At 40.7% G+C, this 19,088-nt stretch overlaps 1 protein-coding gene across 4 annotated transcripts; it reads left to right on the top strand.

The window, feature by feature from the left end:
- The first annotated feature begins 303 nt into the window (after window positions 1-303).
- On the top strand, window positions 304-18,266 carry HACD4 (3-hydroxyacyl-CoA dehydratase 4). 4 transcript variants are annotated; one of them, XM_062513336.1, is made up of 7 exons: window positions 304-379; window positions 4,550-4,653; window positions 5,547-5,674; window positions 11,595-11,707; window positions 14,098-14,204; window positions 14,925-15,056; window positions 15,781-18,266. In XM_062513336.1, exons 2-7 carry the CDS (start codon window positions 4,557-4,559, stop codon window positions 15,861-15,863), a joined length of 660 nt encoding a protein of 219 aa, XP_062369320.1. In that variant the 5' UTR covers window positions 304-379; window positions 4,550-4,556; the 3' UTR covers window positions 15,864-18,266. The 4 variants fall into 4 exon arrangements, with proteins under 4 accessions (XP_062369320.1, XP_062369317.1, XP_062369318.1 ...); XM_062513333.1 differs by lacking the exons at window positions 304-379; window positions 4,550-4,653 and having other exon boundaries at window positions 5,340-5,674; XM_062513334.1 differs by lacking the exons at window positions 304-379; window positions 4,550-4,653 and having other exon boundaries at window positions 5,340-5,674; window positions 17,471-18,266.
- Window positions 18,267-19,088: the final 822 nt, after the last annotated feature.

Below are 19,088 nucleotides of genomic sequence, written 5' to 3' on the forward strand. Positions count from 1 at the left end.
TTACAGGTACAACAGTAAGAAACCAATTCAGATTAGGGTAGGGTAGGGTAGGGTAGGGTAGGGTAGGGTAGGGTAGGGTAGGGTAGGGTAGGGTAGGGTAGGGTAGGGTAGGGTAGGGTAGGGTAGGGTAGGGTGGGGTAGGCTGTCCCAGGCTGGGCTGACTGAGGGTCATGGCAAATGTAGTAGAGATATTTGGGTTTAAAAACTTCTTTCTCAGGAAGTGCAGCGCTGTTCCTGCTTAGTGCTACATACAGTGACGTTGTGGGGTGGGGTAAGAGGAAAGAGGAGGGGTGATCTCCTAACAAACAGCTGTTGCAGCTGCAGAGAGGAAAAAAGAGAAAGCTCAGGAGCGACAGCAGCAATCTGACCCCTGCAACAGGTAATACTTCTTGAGTGCAGGTGACACAGACCGCTCAAATACAAAAAAGAAAGGGAAAAACACATTGGGTGGGATGTGCCTATGGGAGAAAAGTACAGTAGCTGTATGCAGCAGCTCTCTTCTTCCTGAACTACAGAGCTTGCAGCTTGTCATGGGTGGGAAGGGGATGACACAGAAGTTCAGACCGACACGACTTAATGTGACTTAGAAAAGGAAATCATGTCAGCAGAGGGAATTTTTTAGCAGATCTTGTCTGATAAGGAATAAAGGAGAAAAAAAAAAAGAGTAAAAGGAGCATTGCTGTCTGGTTTCAGCATGAGGGCTGGTTCCTCATGTGTGGTCAGCCAGCACGGGCACGCAGAAAGGCGGCGAGCACAGGAGTCCAGGGGGGCAGGGAAGTGCCCTGAGCACACAGCCTGGGTGGGACCCACCGCGTGGGACAACCCTGAGAGCACCCTGAGTGCGGCCTTCGTCCTGTCACCCTGCTAGGGACACACAGATGGGGCAAGAGCTGACCTGATCTGCGTGCCTCTGCTGTGCTGTCACCTTAGCTCATGGGGAGCATGGTCCTGACCATCCCTCAGACACTGACGGCACCTACCTCCATGCTTGCCTTGAATGATAGTTACCACAGGGACTCACTTAAGACCTTTGTGATAAAAATAATAAAATGCAACAGGTTACACTTTGTGAAATTTCTGCCCAAGGAAATACACAAGGCTTTGCAACTAAAATGATAAAATCTTTGCTGCATTTGCTAATTCTCACATTTCATACATTTTATCTAGTTTTCTGGGTTTTGAGCCCACAGAGAAAGCAGATAAGTTTTCTGCTAAGCAGGGTTGATATTACATATGCATCCCTAGCATTTCAATGTATATTTATTTAGCATAAAATCAGCCACAGTAAACAAGGTGAAACTGACAATTAAAACAGCAGATAGCAAGTGCAGCCTTCTGGGTCTATCTCCTGCAAGACCTATGTTAGTTTCCTTCTCCTGTTATCTCATCAATGCAGACAGAGTACTGAAATGTGCTGTGACACATCCTGCCCTGCACAGTGTCTTCAAATGAAAGAAACTTGGACGCCTTAAAGCAAATCACAAAGGGAAAGATGTGGCAGCAGGTCAGGCACCAGGGTGGCAAAATTTGGAAGACTAGCCAGAAAGTCTGAGGCAGGCTCAGGGTCTGAACCACTACCTGATGGATAGTCTGTATTTTGTCTGCAACTGTGCTGCAGAAGTAGGTTCTGGGAGTGAAATGTGGAGTCATGCCTGCTGTGAACTGATGGGAACAGAGGATCTAAATAAAGACCATTTCTTCTGCCCTTCACATTTCACATAAAAGCAGATGCCTGCAATCTGTGTCTGTTGACACAGAGCTGTTGGGACAGGAAATAGGTTTTCTTCAGCCCACTTCTGTTTCTACAGATAAAGAGGTCAGCCTTTGGATGAGGAGGACATTGGTGAAAAGTTGCATTTCAGCTTCCTTTTATCACTCTGATATCACCTTTCAGTCTCTTCAGATTTCTTCACTTCTCTGAAAAGCTTTTGTTTGCTCTTAGGTACCTTTTGTGTGGGGGTTAACAAAGTAGACTGAAAAAGCGTGATGCATTCTCAGATTAGGGCTGTTTCTTCAGAGTGGAGAGCTCCAGCAAGGGAGGGAACTGTGCTGCTCACAGCTCTAGGGCCAGGATCTGTCCTCTATGTAATACCGGCACACTGCCCAGCACCACATCTCTATACTCCTTGGGGAATATGGGGCCCTCCATTAATGTCAGCAGTCTGTACACATTTCAGCAGTCACTAGTATATTTTTAAAATGGTGTGTTTTAATGTGCAACAGCTGCCACACTGCCAAAACACTAATGTGAGGCTGCATTTACAAATGTTACTCCCTGTTTGGTCAAGATTAAGTGCCTTAAGAACTGCAAAAGCAACAGTTCTCCAGCCAGCCAATGCAAGGAAGAGTTGGTAAATACAACCAAATCGCTGAAAGACAGGCTCTGAGATGACAGACAGATGTACCAAACTAAACTTCAGAAGAGAGAAACCATATGCTCAGCTTGCATCCAGTGTGAAGCCTACACAGCAGTATCAGACCAAAGAGAGTGGTGGAGCTGCTGACTGGAAAGCCTCAAGATTTTCATGTTTGCTCCTGGAACTTCCACACAGTAATTCCTATCCATCCAGTAATAAGACTTTCTTAACACAGAACAAGGTTCTTAATTTTTTGTCTTTTTACAATATAGTTTTCCAACTTCTTAGCACAAGAGGGAACAAAGGGTCATTCAGTAATAAACAGATGGAATTTGGCTTAAATATTAATTGATCTCACTGGACTTTAGTTCAATTCAGTTGTATCCTAATTTTCCCAAAAGGAAGGTGTATATGGAATAGATTTCTTCTTTCGGTGTTTATATGTCTTATTTTTACAGTATCAAGTGATAATGATGTCTTTTGGGAAATATTTTATTCCCACAAATATTTTTGTACTTAAGAGAAGTGATGATGTCAATAACCACCATCCTGCATAACTGGAAGAGAGGAAGACAGGCACTTTTTATGACCTCCCTGGGATTTACTTACAATAAAAATTCAGAAGATCAGTTTATCTAGATCAACTTAAATAACTCTGTATTGTTACTTACAGTCCAATGCTAGGAATGAAGTACAAGCATTTATCAAATTTAGATATTTTTGAACAGAGAGACTTATTCCATTTGTTAATGTACAGATATAAATGAAATGAAGTTTTTTTGGCAGAGACATACCACAAGAACACACAGGATCAAAGCATGACTTGAAGAGAATATTACTTACTAGGGCAGGAAATTAATAGGTCCAACACAGGAGATAAATTCTAGTACAAAATTAACAAGCTATCCTAAAAGATAGTCTTAGAGATGGAGAGCAGGTAATCCTCTCTTTTCAGAATAGACCAGAAGAAAATACATTTATGGGTAATTAGGTATATCCACAGCTTATGAAGTTTTGCAAAAAGTCAGACTGTCCATGAAAATTAGGTTAGAATGCTGCAAAAGACAGTCTTCTCCCACAGGAGATTTTGTTTATTAAATGCAACCTGAATCCAGAAGTTAATGGAGTGTCTTTGTTTAGATACTTCTTCCTCTGGAAGCACAGATTTCACTTTATGGACACATATCACCCTAATGATTAGTGGGAACTCTGAAAATTTTTCTGGGATATCCTAAATATAGCAACAAAGGGAGCCTTTAAACCATTAGACAGAGTTCTATTCTGGGACCTCTGAGAGACACAAACAGTTTTTCACTGATCTGTTTATGTTTCACAAAATCAATGAATGATTTAGGTTGGAAGGGACATTAGGAATTGTTATGTTCCATTCAGCTTCATATAGTTCCAACACCCCTGCCATGAGCAGGGACATCTTCCACTAGTACATGTTGCTCAGAATGCCATCCTTCTTGTGGCCTTGAACATTCCAGGGACAGGGCATCCACAACTTCTCTTGGGAAACTGCACCTGTCCCTCACCACCCTAACAGTCCAGATTCTTTCCTTAGTATCTGATCTTACCCTGCCCCCTTTCAGTCTAAAGTCATTCTCCCTTGTCCTGACACTACACACTCTTGTAAAGAGTCTCTACCTTTTTAAGTTTGCTTCAGGTACTGGAAATCCACAATCAGGTCATCCTGAAACCTTCTCTTCTCTAGGCTGAACACCCCCATTTCCCTCAGCCTTTCCTCACAGGAGAGCTGCTCCATCCCTCTAATAATCTTGTTGACCCTGCTCTGGACTGTCTCCAGAAGATCCATGTCTTTCCTGTGCTGGGACCCCGAAGCTGGATGCAGCACTGCAGGTGGGGTCTCACCAGAGCAGAGCAGAGCAGAGCAGAGCAGAGCAGAGCAGAGCAGAGCAGAGCAGAGCAGAGCAGAGGGGCAGAATCCCTCCCTCCCCTGCTGCCCACAGTGCTTTGGATGCAGCCCAGGGCACACTTGGCTTTCTGAGCTGCCAGTGCATGGCTGGGTCATGTCTGCCTTCTCCTCCACCAGCACCCCCAAGCCCTTCTTGGTAGGGCTGCTCTCAGTTTCAGCTCTTTTCCTCTGATTTATTAACATGTCCAAAGAGGGTGCAATTTCTTACAGTGTTGTTGTAAGTCATATAGTTTATTATTTTCACTTTCCACAGCTTTACCATGAACATGTACCTGGTTTTGTATGACTTAATGCAATTCTGTGGACATTCTTGGATATTTACAAATATGATCATCAGGTTCATGACATTTGGAAAAGGTAAGGTCCCTTCTCTACTTTTCTTGAACATTTTAAATGGCAGTGACAGACACACAGAAATATCAAATTAGAGATGAAGTTAAGATTCTGAACATCTGTACATCCAATGCCAGGGACTGTAATTCAACCAGAATGACACTCCATTTTGTGCAACCATAAAAGGTTGAACAAATTACTTGTGCCTGTCTTCTACCCTTGTCACTCTGGGAATGAAGCTCTTGTCTTTCTAATGAACTTTATTAATCAGTGGCATGCTAGTAACATTTGGATTAGCTATAAACCTAAATGTGACTAGGTTCAGTCGTTATGGCAAATATTAATCTTACTGAAGCCACCAGGAGAGAATATCTCTGTGATTATTGCACGACTCTCTATCTCCAAAAACATTACAATATATTTATCTTTCTGTTGCCTGGGGTTAAGACACAAAAATAGAAAACTAGTGACTGGAAATTTAAAATTACTTATAATGGTGGGTAGTTGGATGCATAAAAAATGTTTGATTTCTGGACTACTTGTTTTTGGCAGTGCAGGAACTCAGCATCTAGTGTTTAGAAATTCCTCATATATTTCCTCAACATTTTCTCCTATTTAGAAATACCCTAAAGCAGTATCTCTAAAGCAAAATATCCTGCACAGCATTTGCTCATGCATTAAGTATAGGGAATTCAATTCTTTTCTCAGCTTCCTGTCTCTGTGTCAGAGCCACACACACAGAGGGGACTGCCTCCTCCACTCCCTGAAGCTTTTCTTCTGCTACCCAGAAGTTTGGTAGTGCATGAACTTTATTCCTTTATTCATCTCAAGTGATGACAGTAAAAGCAAACCCAGTACTTGCTCCAGACTTTTACTGTACAGCCATCCTCTAATCTTCCTCTTAATTTTGCCTGTAGAGTCAGTGGCTGACACGTTTCACTCCATAGGATTTGTAATGCGCCTTTGCCAGTTGTTATCTGTATTGGAGATCCTACACATCCTCATCGGCATTGACAAAAGCCGTCTCCTCCCCAGGTTTTTGCAGGTAAGTTCGTTCTCAAGACTCTCTCATGATTGATACACATCAGCCATAGCTGCCCCTGGGGCAAGCCCAGGCTGAAATACACTGAATGCTGCACCTGCACCCTTCCTCAGGCAGCCTGGTGTGCTGGTAGTTTGCTAACTGCAGGAATTGCTTCCTCAGAACTGGGCTGGTTGAGAAAGAACTGTCTTGTCAACTTGTTTTCTTTTTGAGTAAAACTGAGTAGTGAGTAACCCATGCTTGTTCCCCAGCACAGACCCAGAAAATGTCCAGATGAGTGGCCATCAGCAGAAATGGGTCAATGACCAATTGCAGTGATCAAATTAAACTCCAGGGAGGCTTGGCCCTTTTATGTTTCTCCTTATATAACCTCCCAGCATCCCTGTAGTGCCCCCAAGTTATCATCCCCTCCTTCCAGAGGTGAGGCACTCTCTTCTTTTCCCCTTGCTTCCAGTAAGTTCTCTGTTTAACCAGGCTGGTCTTTTCCCATAGTAACTTATGTTCAGCTGTAGGCAGAAAACCAGCCAAAATATCACATGCTGTAGCAGAAAGTAAGATGATACTCTGACGTTTTCCTTGCCACACTATTTTTTTTCCCTTTTGGGTGTTAATCTCAGGTTTTGTTATTTTTTCTTAATGCACTGGAAAAAGCAAAATGATTAATTTTTCTTCAAACCTTTTCAATCCTTAGTATTTGAATAATGGTGAAACTCATAATTCTCTCAGCAGTCAGAACACCAAGAATAGTTAGTTATGTTTTTAGTTTTCTGGATAGCCCGTTTTTGTCAAGTGAGATATTAATGGGTAAAGATGTTCTTCTTTTCAAATCTCTACTAACTAATTGCCTAAATAACTAATTAACTAATTGACTAATACAGATCTCTGTTCTTTACACTGCTTCCTAAGTATGGTAGTAAATTCATCAAAATGCAAATAACTGCTTTTCCCTGCCTAAATCCACATGCTTTGATGCTAATCTAGGGGAGAAAGAAGACTCCTTTCTAGTACGACCTGTAACAAATCTCACGTCTTGGAAAGAAGAGCAGCCTGCTCTTGGTCATTAAAGCAAGCCTTGTCCTGGCAGAGTTTACACATTCCCCAGCCCTGACATAGTCTGTTTCTTTCCTAGCCAGACTTACACAAAGCAGACATCAGGGAAGCCTGCACAAACACTGTTCTCTGTTGCCACAAATTACATTAGTACGAAATGGATATTCAGAGCAAGAAAACTGTGACCTTTCCTGGGCAGTGCAGTTTGTTCAGTGTTCTGTTGGGCAGCATGGAGAGATGGCTCAGGGAACCATATGGCACTGTGACTGTCAGGTTTCACCTCACACCAAATATAGTTTTGGATCCTCACTTGGTATTTTCCCCAGCTGCACTCTCATTGTGAACAAGTCTCTTCCCCTGATGTTAGCAGCAGTCTCATGCTGTCCAAACAAGATGTATAAGCTCTCTGGTGGAGACTCTGCTGTCCCATGGGTTACCTGCTTTTGCTGAGAGTGTAGGTTAAGCAGCTGTGTGCCAACACAACTCCCACATGCCTTGTCACACTTTCTTCACTGCCTCTTAGGAAGAAAAAAAAGGTATATTTTCCACAATGAACTAGGAAGAAAAGTTAGTTAAGAGAGATTTACCTTGCCGCAGCCTGACTGCTGCACAGTCAGGGCTCTGATAAAGGTGCAAGAATTTGATAGTGGATGCCTAGTTCTGTGCTCCCATCATCTATTCCGACTATGACCTTAAAACATGGTCCTGTATGTATCCCTCATTAACAGGCATATACATGAACATCCACAGTGAAGTTCACTTGGGGTGATCACTGGGATGAGAGAACAGCTGGCTCAGGCAATGTCAGGAAAGCACATGGGTGGAGGTATAAATTAACATTAAATAAACAAGCTGTGAAAGGGCCCCGTGGTGGCAGGTTATTCTGTAGGCATAACGGCAAATACAAGATGTAGATGAATCCTTGAGTGAAAGATTTCTGCCTAGTATTGCATTTGTTGTGGTTTAATAGCATTTAAAAGAAACATTTTGGGATACATGATACAGACAGTGGAAAAACAAACTGAGAGGAGTCTTCTGGAAAAACTCATTGAGGGAGAAAGTCTCAGCCCACCAGGATCTGACAAGAGCAAGGTAGGTCAAGGCCAAGTCACACCATGAAAGAAAGATGAGTCCTGTGTGATGGATGTGCTGGGGTAAGATGAGGCAGGAGATGCTCACAAAGCTGGTGCACAGGGATGTCTCTCAGATCATTTACACCTTAAGTAATTGAAGGAGGACAGGAGAACATGTCACATGTCGTTGTCACCAAAATAGAAGGTAACAAAATGTGTTAGTCTGGCTAGGGAGTAAAGGCTGACAGAACTTGCATCATAGCAAGGAGAGAGGAAAGGTCTAAGAAAAGACTGGTGTTTTTGTGAAACAAAGAGCAGTTCTTCATCCTGTGCAAACCAAAAGCCACGTACTGTGGTTTTGTGATAAAAACATTATTTTTTAACTTTAAATATTTAGTGGCACTTTTCTCACTTTCTTTTGTTGTTTTTTTTTTTGTTAATATGCACTAATTGAAGAACTATGTAAGCATTTCAGGTACCAAGTAAGAAATTGCACAGTCATGATCATTACAAACTGGAAGTGAATGTGCTATTTTCTCTAGCCAAATTTGCTCTATTTCATTTACTTGATTAAAAAACTCAGTCTGCCTTGCAGAAATCTGTATCACTCTTACAGAACTTGCTGCATCCTTTGAGAGACCAGTGTCAGAAAAGAAAGGTAATTCCAGTTTGATTTTTAAAGACTGAAGACTGAAAACATTATATTTATGCTTTGTGATATCCTAGCATATACTTCCTTTTTATGAATGTGAAAACATAGGACTTGTAGTTTTGTGGTTGCTTTTTTTGTTGGGTTTTTTTGTTTGGTTGTTTTTTTTGTTTTGTTTTGTGTGTGTGTGTGTTTTGTTTTGTTTTAAGCAAGAGAGTAACTACAGAGAATATCACATCTTCATTCATGCAAGGACAGATCATCGGTACAGGAAATGATCTACAACTGAGCAACAGCACATGCATTTTATCTGTGTGTATATGTGCGTGAATTTATAATGTACATGACTGCATGTATATTTGCAAACAGATATGTGTGTACATATATCAACACAGTATCAACATACTTTTCTCCGAGAAGTATCCTACCTCTTCATTTGCAGGAAATGTCCCCAGCCTTTGACTAACCCCTGCATTTACCACTGATTTGTGTGGATTACCTAAAGCTAGGAGTGTTAGGAAAGGAAAGCAGGCAGGCAACTTCCTGATTTATGTGGAAAAAGAGGTATCATGCCACTGTCTGTCCTCATGGGAATATCACAATTGTCCTGAGCAGCCAGCTCTGTGTCCTGCCCCACAGATGTGCTCCAGACCAAGGCTATGTCCTTCCAGTTTCAGTGTCTGGTGGCTATTTTGTGCAGCCCATTGCTTGCCAGATGAGTCTAACAGGAACAAAATACCTCAAAGTGACCAGTTTGTGCCATGTCCCATTTCCTGCTCTTGCAGGATTTTTTTTACTTAACTTTTTAACTTAAGGTTGTTGAGTTCCATCATGTGTAATTAATAATGCTGTGTGCCTCCATTGCTCCCCTTCCCCAGTATGAATCTCTGATGGAGGAAATCTGCTGAGTCCCATGTAGGTGGTTCTCAATACCTCATATTTCTGCTTGTGTCCTGGGGAGAGAAGAAAATTCACAGCTTCTTCCATTTCCAGATTATAAGGCTGAATTGTGTGCCTCCATAGCCATTCTGTCTCATTGGCCAGCACACATCCATTTGAAACTGGAGTTTCAAACTGGGGTTTGAAATGGTAACTAGCTTCCTACTGCTTATCCTTTTTCTTACTGAAAGGTGATTAGACCCTGATCATTTATGCTGTTTTCTAGCAGATTTCCACCCAGACACTTTTTGAAAAGTGAATGACCAATTGGAAAATCTTTCAGCTTTGACATCTAAGAACATGTCCATCTTTTCACTATAATGATGAAGCTCTTGGTCTCTAGGATAACTATCTGTGGCAATTCTGTGAAACAGCTCTTGTATAAACAATGTTGCAGAACTTCCTCTCCACATCTCAAGTCTGATTTTAGGGTCAGTAACAAAATGCCCACACTACTAATGCTGCACGTTTTACCACTTTTTATCTAACAGTTTAAAGTCAGATTCTACTTCACCTCTTCTCTCTGGCACACAGTCCCACCCAGTGCTCACATGGCTTTTGCCTTTGTTTTGATTTTCTTCTTGTGATGGTTTCCCTGCCCTGTTTCTTGCATCTCTGTTCTATTTGGTTTCAGATCTGCATCAATACTTCCAGTTCCCCCATATTCTTGCCATGTTCCTCAGCATCAGTGTATAAACACATGACATATTAGTCCTCGTTTTCTGTTTCCTGACCCATCTGTACAGAAGTCTGCCAACATCTGACCTTTTTAAAAATCAGTTCCTCAGTTAGGGACCTATGGGATCAGCACCACAAGATGATGGTCATAGGAGGGTGAGAAGCAGGAAGACTGTTTTTAGCTGTTCTGGCCCCTCAGTGCTTTCCAAGATGAGGAACCAGATCCCTGGGGGATAGACATGCTTTCTTTCTGTATGAAAAATTGCTCTGACGTAATTTTGCTGAATAGTGAAGGCTGCTTCATCTGTCAGATGTGGTCTGTAAAAAAACAAGAGAGCTTGTGGCCAGAAAGGTCCATGCACAAACCTGTAAATATTATGTAGCAAAACTACCACACAAACTTGCTGAGAGGCAAAATTCCTACTTTGTTTAAGGTAGGGAGTCTGGGGAAACCAAATAATAAAAGTGCTTATAGAAACAACCTAGGTAACCCACTTTCATTTTGTAACTTTTAACTGACTTGATATCTCAGCTTGTGAAATCATTACAACTAATGTATCTTAGGGAAGACATGGAATTGGGTAGAAAAACCCAACCTAATGAAGCTATATCAATTAATACTAACTGCTAAGGTGCATGTTTTCTACTTCAGCACCTTCTAATAGAATGTATCAGAGTGAAGTGTTACTGTTCTGGGACAGCTTGACAACTCTTGCCAGTAGTGATACATTTACTTTACAGGGCAGGGCATGAATACTGTTAGAAAAGTTGTCAGGAAAACTGCAAAAAGACACACTTGTTAATTTCTTGAGATTTAATATTGCCAAAGTATTTATTTTAAGCTGGACACACTGCCTGCTTAATCCACTTTATCTTTTCATTTGTGGGTTGGATAAAGTTCAACCACTAGAAAAATGTTAGGACATAAACACTACGGCAATCATTCACATAAGTGACAAGCTTAAACCCACTTCCCGTAATCAAGAATAAGATGGAAAGAAAGATAAGGAATTATACTTTTCCTCCTTCTTTCTGCAAATCTTACATGAAAGAGATTCCTTGGGACACAGATTTCCAAGATAGGAAAAACAGATATGGGAGTGCAAGATTAGTACTTTCTGGCATAAGACCCACCCTTGCCATAAGACCCTACCTCTGTACTGCCTCCCACACAGCCTACAAGCAAGGAAGCTTATCCCTACCGGCCCTCCAGGTAGTCACATGGAGCAGGAGTAGTCCTTGCTTCCACAACCTCCCTGGGCTCATTCACAGTGGTGCTATCCTTGGCTACAAACACAAGTCAACCCAGCTAGCAAGCCAACTTCCACACGGACTGTAACAGGTCATTGATGCTACAGCCAGCAGTGTCCACTTCTTTTTGCTGAAGGACCTTGAGCAAAAGTAGGCCATGAAACAAAATGTTCACTGCTGATTTTGTGTAAAGAAAATTGGATCCATTTGAGGCCTCCTATTTTGCCAAAACAGTTACACAAGGTGCTACCTGAATTAAAAGTTTTCTTTTTTTTTTTTTCAGATCACTGAGAGAATAATTGTTTTATTTGTTGTGATCAACAGTCAGGAAGAAGTTCAAGGGAAATATGTCGTCTGTGTTTTATTTTTCCTTTGGAATTTATTAGATGTGATCAGGTAAGGAGTCAGCATCAAAACCACAAGGGGAAAATGGGTTATTCTTGTCAGCAGAACTCCATCTCCATTGTGCAGCAGGCTCATTTAATTGTTTCAGATTGGCAAATCATATTATCCATTTTTAAATCGAACTTTTAAAGTTACCTAATGATTTTTACAAAAATCCACATGGTTAAGAGGCAGAGTAATTTACAAATGTAAGACAGAGATATGCATTAGCAAACTGCATTAACATTTGTAGTTCAACGGCCTTGATGTTTTTAACAAAAATTCAGAGGGCAATCACAACTACCTTCTGGAGAACAGCAATTCCTGAAACCATCCTGGTTACCATTAACATCCTGTTGCTTTTTTATTTTATTTTTTTACAGAACATTAAGGCAGCACCAATAGAACTTCTGTCATAGGCAGAAAGACTATTCTGGGTTAATTGCATTGTGCTTTCCAAAAAGCCAAGAGCTCCTGCTGCAGGAGCCTGAGAGTTTTGGTGTAGCAGGGCATATATCACATCACAAGAACAATAAATATTGTTGTCTCATATGTAATATAAGCCTCTGTGCACCTCACTTTTTAGACTTAGAGCACGTACACACAGAATTAATAAACATTTTAATAAGATGGCTCTCACAGCAACCTATGTATTGCAGCAAAACTTTTTTTCTGCTAAAATGGCTTTCTGCAATTTAAATATATTGCTTAGGGGACTGGCTGCAGAAGATGGTTTTAGGCAGCAAAGGAAATATGTTATAAAAGAGATCTGGAACAGGAAAGTGCCAGAGAGAATTGATAAAGATTTTAAGTCAGCTTCAGAGGATTTTGAAATACATTTTAATAGGCTGCTATTTGTATTAATTATTTTGGTTATAGTTCAATCTCATTTCTTTTTGAAGTTTGTAAAACTAAAACAATAGAAACTAATCTGAAATTAAAGGGTCCAGTGCAGCTGGAGAAATGCCAGAAGTATAAACAATATTGGCTGGAAGTTCCTGTCAGTGCATAATAGTACCATTAATGCATCATTGTATTCTGTGCTTGCTAAAGAACCAAGTTAAGCACCACAGCAGTAACAGCAGTTGTTTAACAGGAAAGCTACTGTGGTCTATAGCAGCAAATGACCAATTCAAATAAACTATAGTACAACTCATACAAATTTAGAATTCTTACCTAATTTATTTTACAGCATCTGTGCCATGTCCTAGTATATCAAAGAAGTACTCATGTCTAAAAGTACAGAGATCTCTCCTACCCCTTACCAACTACTCTTGAAGTATTACAAGCTTTTCCATATAAACTTTCAGGGACATAAATTTCTCTAGGGACTATTTATTACACATCATGGCTAGTCATATACTGAGAGCAAGTTCTGATCTTTCCTGCTTATACTGTAACATCCCATGGAATTGTATAGATAGGGAGTAGCTGTTTCCTTGGGTTGGAATTCAGCCTTAAAAGCAATAATAAAAAATAGAGACAACCCTGAGGTTGCAGAGGGAAATCTTCAGAGTCAATCATCCATTTTCAGTCTACCACACTCTTCTACAGTCCAGATATGATGCAAAATTAATCAAATTGATCAGTAAGAAGGGAATACAGGAAGAGTGTTTAACACTAGTTTCATCTGTAAGAAAGTCTTGGGTAATAGATTTACACATCTCCAGCAAGCCCACAGTGCAAAAAGTCTTTCAGCTGACCAAAAATACAATCAGATTGTTTCTCCAGTGTTTGGAGAGCTGCTGTACCACTTTAAGATCAAAACAAGATCAGATCACCTTTGGAGACTGAAGTACTAAGCATTCTGTTCTCTCAATGAGCAACAGTAACAGCCACAGTAAAAATAAAATGCTGCAATACACTGGAGAGCAACTGCCTTTTTTTGACCTACTACCCCTACTGAAGTCCATCCAGGAAATAATCCACAGCTGAGCAGCAGCACATGCATGAGGTCCAGGAGAGAGGCAGATGTTATGTACATGCAATTGCCTTTTTGTTTAACCTTCTCCATCAGTGATTCAGCTGCCTCAACAGTCACAAATCAGGATTGTCTCAGTCCCAAGCAACCGTGATATTCTGCCTGCCCCTCTCAGTTATGACACCTTCATCTGAAATCCGTTTTCAATGGACCAGTATGAAATAATTTCTGATAAAGCTTTCTGTCTGGAGGGCTTTATTGCTGTCTGCCTGCTCTAGGGTAGCACCACACATAACTCTTCTGAAAAAAATGACCATCTACTTTCAGGCATTGGAGTCTGAATGAAAACTGTTGCTGGCTCCAAAATTTACTGAGACAGCTTCAAGCTCTTCTGCAATTCCTGTGAATCTTCCAATAGTCTATCTTTATTCTAAAGACATCATAATTTCCTCAGAGCTCATCTGCTTTCCTCTTATTGCAGGCACACTTACAACATGTTGGCAAGGATGGGCATATACTACCTACCACTAACATGGCTCAACTTCTCACTACCCATCCCAGTTTATCCACTTTCAGTTCTGGCTAAAGGTAAGGAGGTGGGAAGGGTGCGAACCACTTGCATCCTTAATACTCTTCAGTAAAATGTGATCACTTCAATTGCCATTAGTGTTTATCATAGTTCCTGATGTGTTGCCAAAGCTGTCCTAAATGTTCATGTACCTTCATATTAACCTATATGTCACCTCTGTATCTGTTATTTTTTTTAATAGGAACTATCTGGGGTTTGGGGCTTGTGTGTCTGGTAGGTTTTGGGGTTTTTTTGTTGGTTTGGTTTTGGTTTTGTTTTTAAAAATATGGGAAAATATTCTTTTTGTCTAAGTAAAGCAGAAAGATACCCTCATAAAATATTAATGTATTTCTCCCTTCCAGACTGAGTATACTAGACACCAAGTTCCAAAGCTTCTCCCCTGCTGAGGCTGACCTTACTGGCTCAGGCCATACTTAGCAGGTTGCCATACTTACACCAAGAACTCTGCCCACTGAGAACACACTGAAAGCACTTGTTTCTGACAGAACTTGTTATAGAATAGGATATATTTATTAATTATAGTATATAGAGGAATTAGCACCCCAAACCTACAGAACTGAACTCAAGGAGAAAACATGCATATGTGCATGAATGCATATATATATATATATATATATATATGTGTATAGATACATAAAATATAAAAGGTAACTGACTTGTTCATTAAGCTTTTTGATGATCTTCTTCCTTTAGACTAAGGATTTACCATGTTTTTACAGGATTTGCAATTTGTGTATCACTGCCTTATTTTGAATCCTTTGGCACATACTCCATCAAGCTACCATTTCCATTCACCTTCTCAATCTACTTCCCCTATGTTCTGAAAATGTACCTGCTAGTGCTCTTTGCAGGTAAGTATCTCATGTTCCAGAAAGCTGGGTCTAAACACAACTGGGATGCCTATGGCAAACAAAAAATCAAATCTGTACTGGGCCTTTCACAAACTCTAACTCTCTCTGCTACATCTCCTGCAGACCACTGCAGGAAAGTGCATCACTACCTGTTTTAATTTCCAGTATCTTTCAAATACAAATAGTTAAATTTGAAAGAAACCCCATGTGTATAGTGCAAAAAAACAAAAACCTATAAAAGTTTTTTCAGTGATACTTGCCTTACAGCTACTCAGTGAAATTTGCTTTTTTGTTTGCTTTTTTTAAAAAAAATCCTATTTGATCATACTCTGGTTCTGTGTAACTCTTCCTTACTCACAGCTCCTAGCTGGCATGACATGTGGTATCTAAATTAGGACATTTACAGCGTGATTATTTAAAGGGATGAAAAAAACGAGACCACTCCAAAACCTGCATGTAAACAGATCCCTTCTCCTTCTCATCAAAATACTTTGGAAAAGTTTCAATGGAATTTAGCTGCATTACACAGAAGTCTTTGATTGGTCATTGGCTTTAAAGTGAATTTGAAGGATCTCATCTTTATGATGTAGTGTTCTGTTTCTAAGTATATGGAAGGAACTGTGCAAGGTTGCCAGATGAAGGCGCTTACAGTTCCTTCTAAATTAACTGAAGGCAGTTTGAATTCTACTCCTTTGTTTTTACATTGTTTTGTGTTTTGATTCAGGTATGTGCTTTATCATCTGGAACCTCTTCTCTGAGAGAACAGCACACCTAGGGACAGGCAACATCAAAAATAAAAGAAACTAAATTAATATTTTGTTTGGAGGGACAAAATATATTACTAGGGGATTGCTGTACATCATAGTTAAAAACAAACTGGACGAAGATTTCTCAATGCAAAACTCCTTTGTATGAATGTTATCTGGCTGTGTAGAATTTTCAGAAAAGGCAGATCTCTTGAGTGCACCTCAAAAAAAAGAGCAGGTTTTGAAAAAATGTGAATGTTTTGACTTCAAGTGGCCAGAGTTTTTAAAATTATTTTTTTCTAACATATGTTATAGAATTCTGAAAAAGTTGAAAAGTGCTGCAACTCATAGCTACACCCTTACTGCAGTGTTAATTCTTATTTCATTAGCTACACATATTCTGTGTCCACAATATCATTTACCTGTAAGATTACTTTATACTAGGCGAACATATATGTACCTCACATATAAATGTTAAATTAGCTGGAATTGAAATTTATCAAGGAGCAGAAGTCAGACCCTTTGCAACCTAGAGACCAACACACTGATTAACCCAGGCACTGACTAAGGATCCTTCACATTCAGGCCCCATCCTTCAGTTATCAAAGAAGGTTCCAGACAAGGCAGCTAAATCAGAAAGGCAAGTGTTAAGGTACTCATCTACTACATATTCAAGGGAATGTTTAAGGGTCAGAAATAAACACTTACAATCATGTGTTTGGCATGTCACTCTCTTCCCCCACAATGATATTCTTCTATGCTGAACAGTAGACAGATACTTGAAAAAGAAGTGAGATGTAGTCAGGTCAAATATGCTGTTCCTAAAAGGGAACTGAATGACTATCAAAAGCCATGTGTAAAATTCTAGGCATTTTACTCAATTATATTGCTCCTCATACTTCTCTAGGATAATCTGTGAAAATACAACTAGATCATAGGCTTTTCAAAGGTTGGGAGTGAGGAATATACACAGCAACCCAGTGGATTTTACAGGCAAAAATAGCCAAGTAATTCCTTAGAGGCTGGCAGGAGCTTTTTAGATGTTTCACCTGTATTGATTACCATTACATTTCAATTCAAGCGTGTGGGGGAGAAAAGTAAGACTTTCTTTTTTTCCTTTAGCTGACTGAAAACTGTGGGAAGGGAGCCTAGATAATAGGAGTAGGAGAGAAGGTAATATTTAAAGGGAAACTAAACACTGTTACAATAATGAAGAGGCTTTTGCCTGTATGACTTTTCAAATGGTGCAGCCTAAGAGGTTATATAAGGAAACACTGAAGCTAAATTAATTTGTTATGACAGGCTCTAATTTTTATTTAATACATGTGGCAGACAACGTGTGCAGACTATTTTGACCACTGAGTATTTGCAGACCATATGCAACAAGATCATGCATAGAATAATATAGTGTCAACCCTGCTTCATTTTTTTTAAAACCACTGCAGACAGAAATTTAGAACTGAGTAGAGAAACAGGAGTGCTTGCACTTTGGGTTTCTGTCTGACTCAAACTGATTCAACTGTGAACACTGTGAAGAAACATACAGAGCCACTGAATAAGATGACAGTTTTGAGGACAGCCAGAGTAAGTCCACATTATACCACTATATAACTTGCTAAAGTTGAGTCATGAACATTTTTTCCTTGAAAATTCAATCCAACATGCCAGACACAGTTGGTTCCAGCCAGTTCCAAAACTGAGTCACTGCAGGACACTGCTGAGCCAAACAGCAAAGATGATGGCATGGCATCTTCTCTGAAAACTCAAAAAAAGGTGCAGCAGCTGCAGGAAAGAAAAGTAAGAAAAATGGAAGAGAAACAGCTCTGTAGACACCAAGGTCAATGGAGAAGGAGAGGAAGAGCTACTCTAGGTACTGCAGCAGATTCCCCTGCATGCCATGAAGAAGACCATGGTGGATTAGGTTATCCTGCAACCCATGGAGAAACACACCAGACAAGATATCCACATGACAGCCAGTGGAAGACTCCAGACTGGAGCAGGTGGCTGTGCCCTGAGGGAAGCTGCAGCCCATGGAGAGCCCACACAAGCAAAGCAGGAACTGTGGCCCATTAGGGGCCACACTGAGGCAGCTTTTTCCTGATGGACTGTACCCCATGGAAAGGACCTATGCTAGAGCAGTGCTTGAAGAGCTGCAGCTTGTGAGAAGAAATCATTCAGGACTGTATCCCATGGGAGGGACCCCATGCTGGAGCAGAGCAACAATGTGAAGACAAACAACCAGCAGAGATCAAGGTTTATTACCTAAATGCAACCCCCACACCCACCTTGTACTGCTTGGGGAAGGAGGAGGTCGAAAATGCAGGAATGAAGGAGTAAAGTGAGCCTAGGAAGAAGGGAGGTGTGGGAGAAGGTAATTTTAGTTTTGCCTTTTTTCTTTCCATCCTACTCTATTTTTAATTGGCAATAAATTTTTCTTCCACAAGTTGAATCTGTTTTTGTGACAGTGAATAGTAAATGATCACTCTGTCTTTATCTTGACCTATCAACTTTCTCATCATATTTTCTCCCTGTCCTGTTGAGGAGATGGGGCTGCACAGACATCTGGAAGCCAGCTGAGGTCAAACCTATCACAGATTAAGCCATGTTTATTGTTTTATGTTAAAAAAATGTTATGTCTTGAGCCTTACAGCTGGGCAGAAGGATGGAATAGGAAAAGGATTCTTTAAAATTCACTATTGAGAGAACCCCTAGACATAAACTGCATGAAAAAGACATCAAGCTCATGACAGAAGACTTCTCCACCTCCCTCTGGTACAGAGGTAACTTGGAGCAGGCAGTTGGGAGACTGCAGTCAGCCCTCCATGTGTGACCACAAAAGGCCACTGTAACTTCAGCTCCAGTGCCTAAGTCCCTGGAAAAGCTCAGACCTGGGCAGGCAAAAAGATGCTTAAGACAATGACTTTTATGACACTGAGTTGTACTTCAATGATTATAGCCTGTTTAGAAAGGATGGGATCCAACTGGATAAAAAGGGCAAGAGAAGCTCTGTCAGCAGACTGGCCAATTTGTTGAGATGGGCTTTAAACTGAATCACTTGGCTGGGGTCCAGAGTGGCAATGCTCATGCCATTGCTTCCTCCCGGGGAGTGGGCCATGCCAACCAGGGCAAACTTGGCTGCCTCAAGATGAGAGTCCTAGGGCTAACCACATCAGGGGTGTGTATGGCTATGGGGAATCCTCTTAGACCATTCCTAGGGAACCTGGATGCTCGACTGAAGCTCCCTGAAGTGCCTGTCCACAAATGCACAGGGAATAAACAAGAACTG

Source organism: Cinclus cinclus, chromosome Z (genome assembly GCF_963662255.1).
Source record: "Cinclus cinclus chromosome Z, bCinCin1.1, whole genome shotgun sequence".
NCBI lineage: Eukaryota > Metazoa > Chordata > Aves > Passeriformes > Cinclidae > Cinclus > Cinclus cinclus.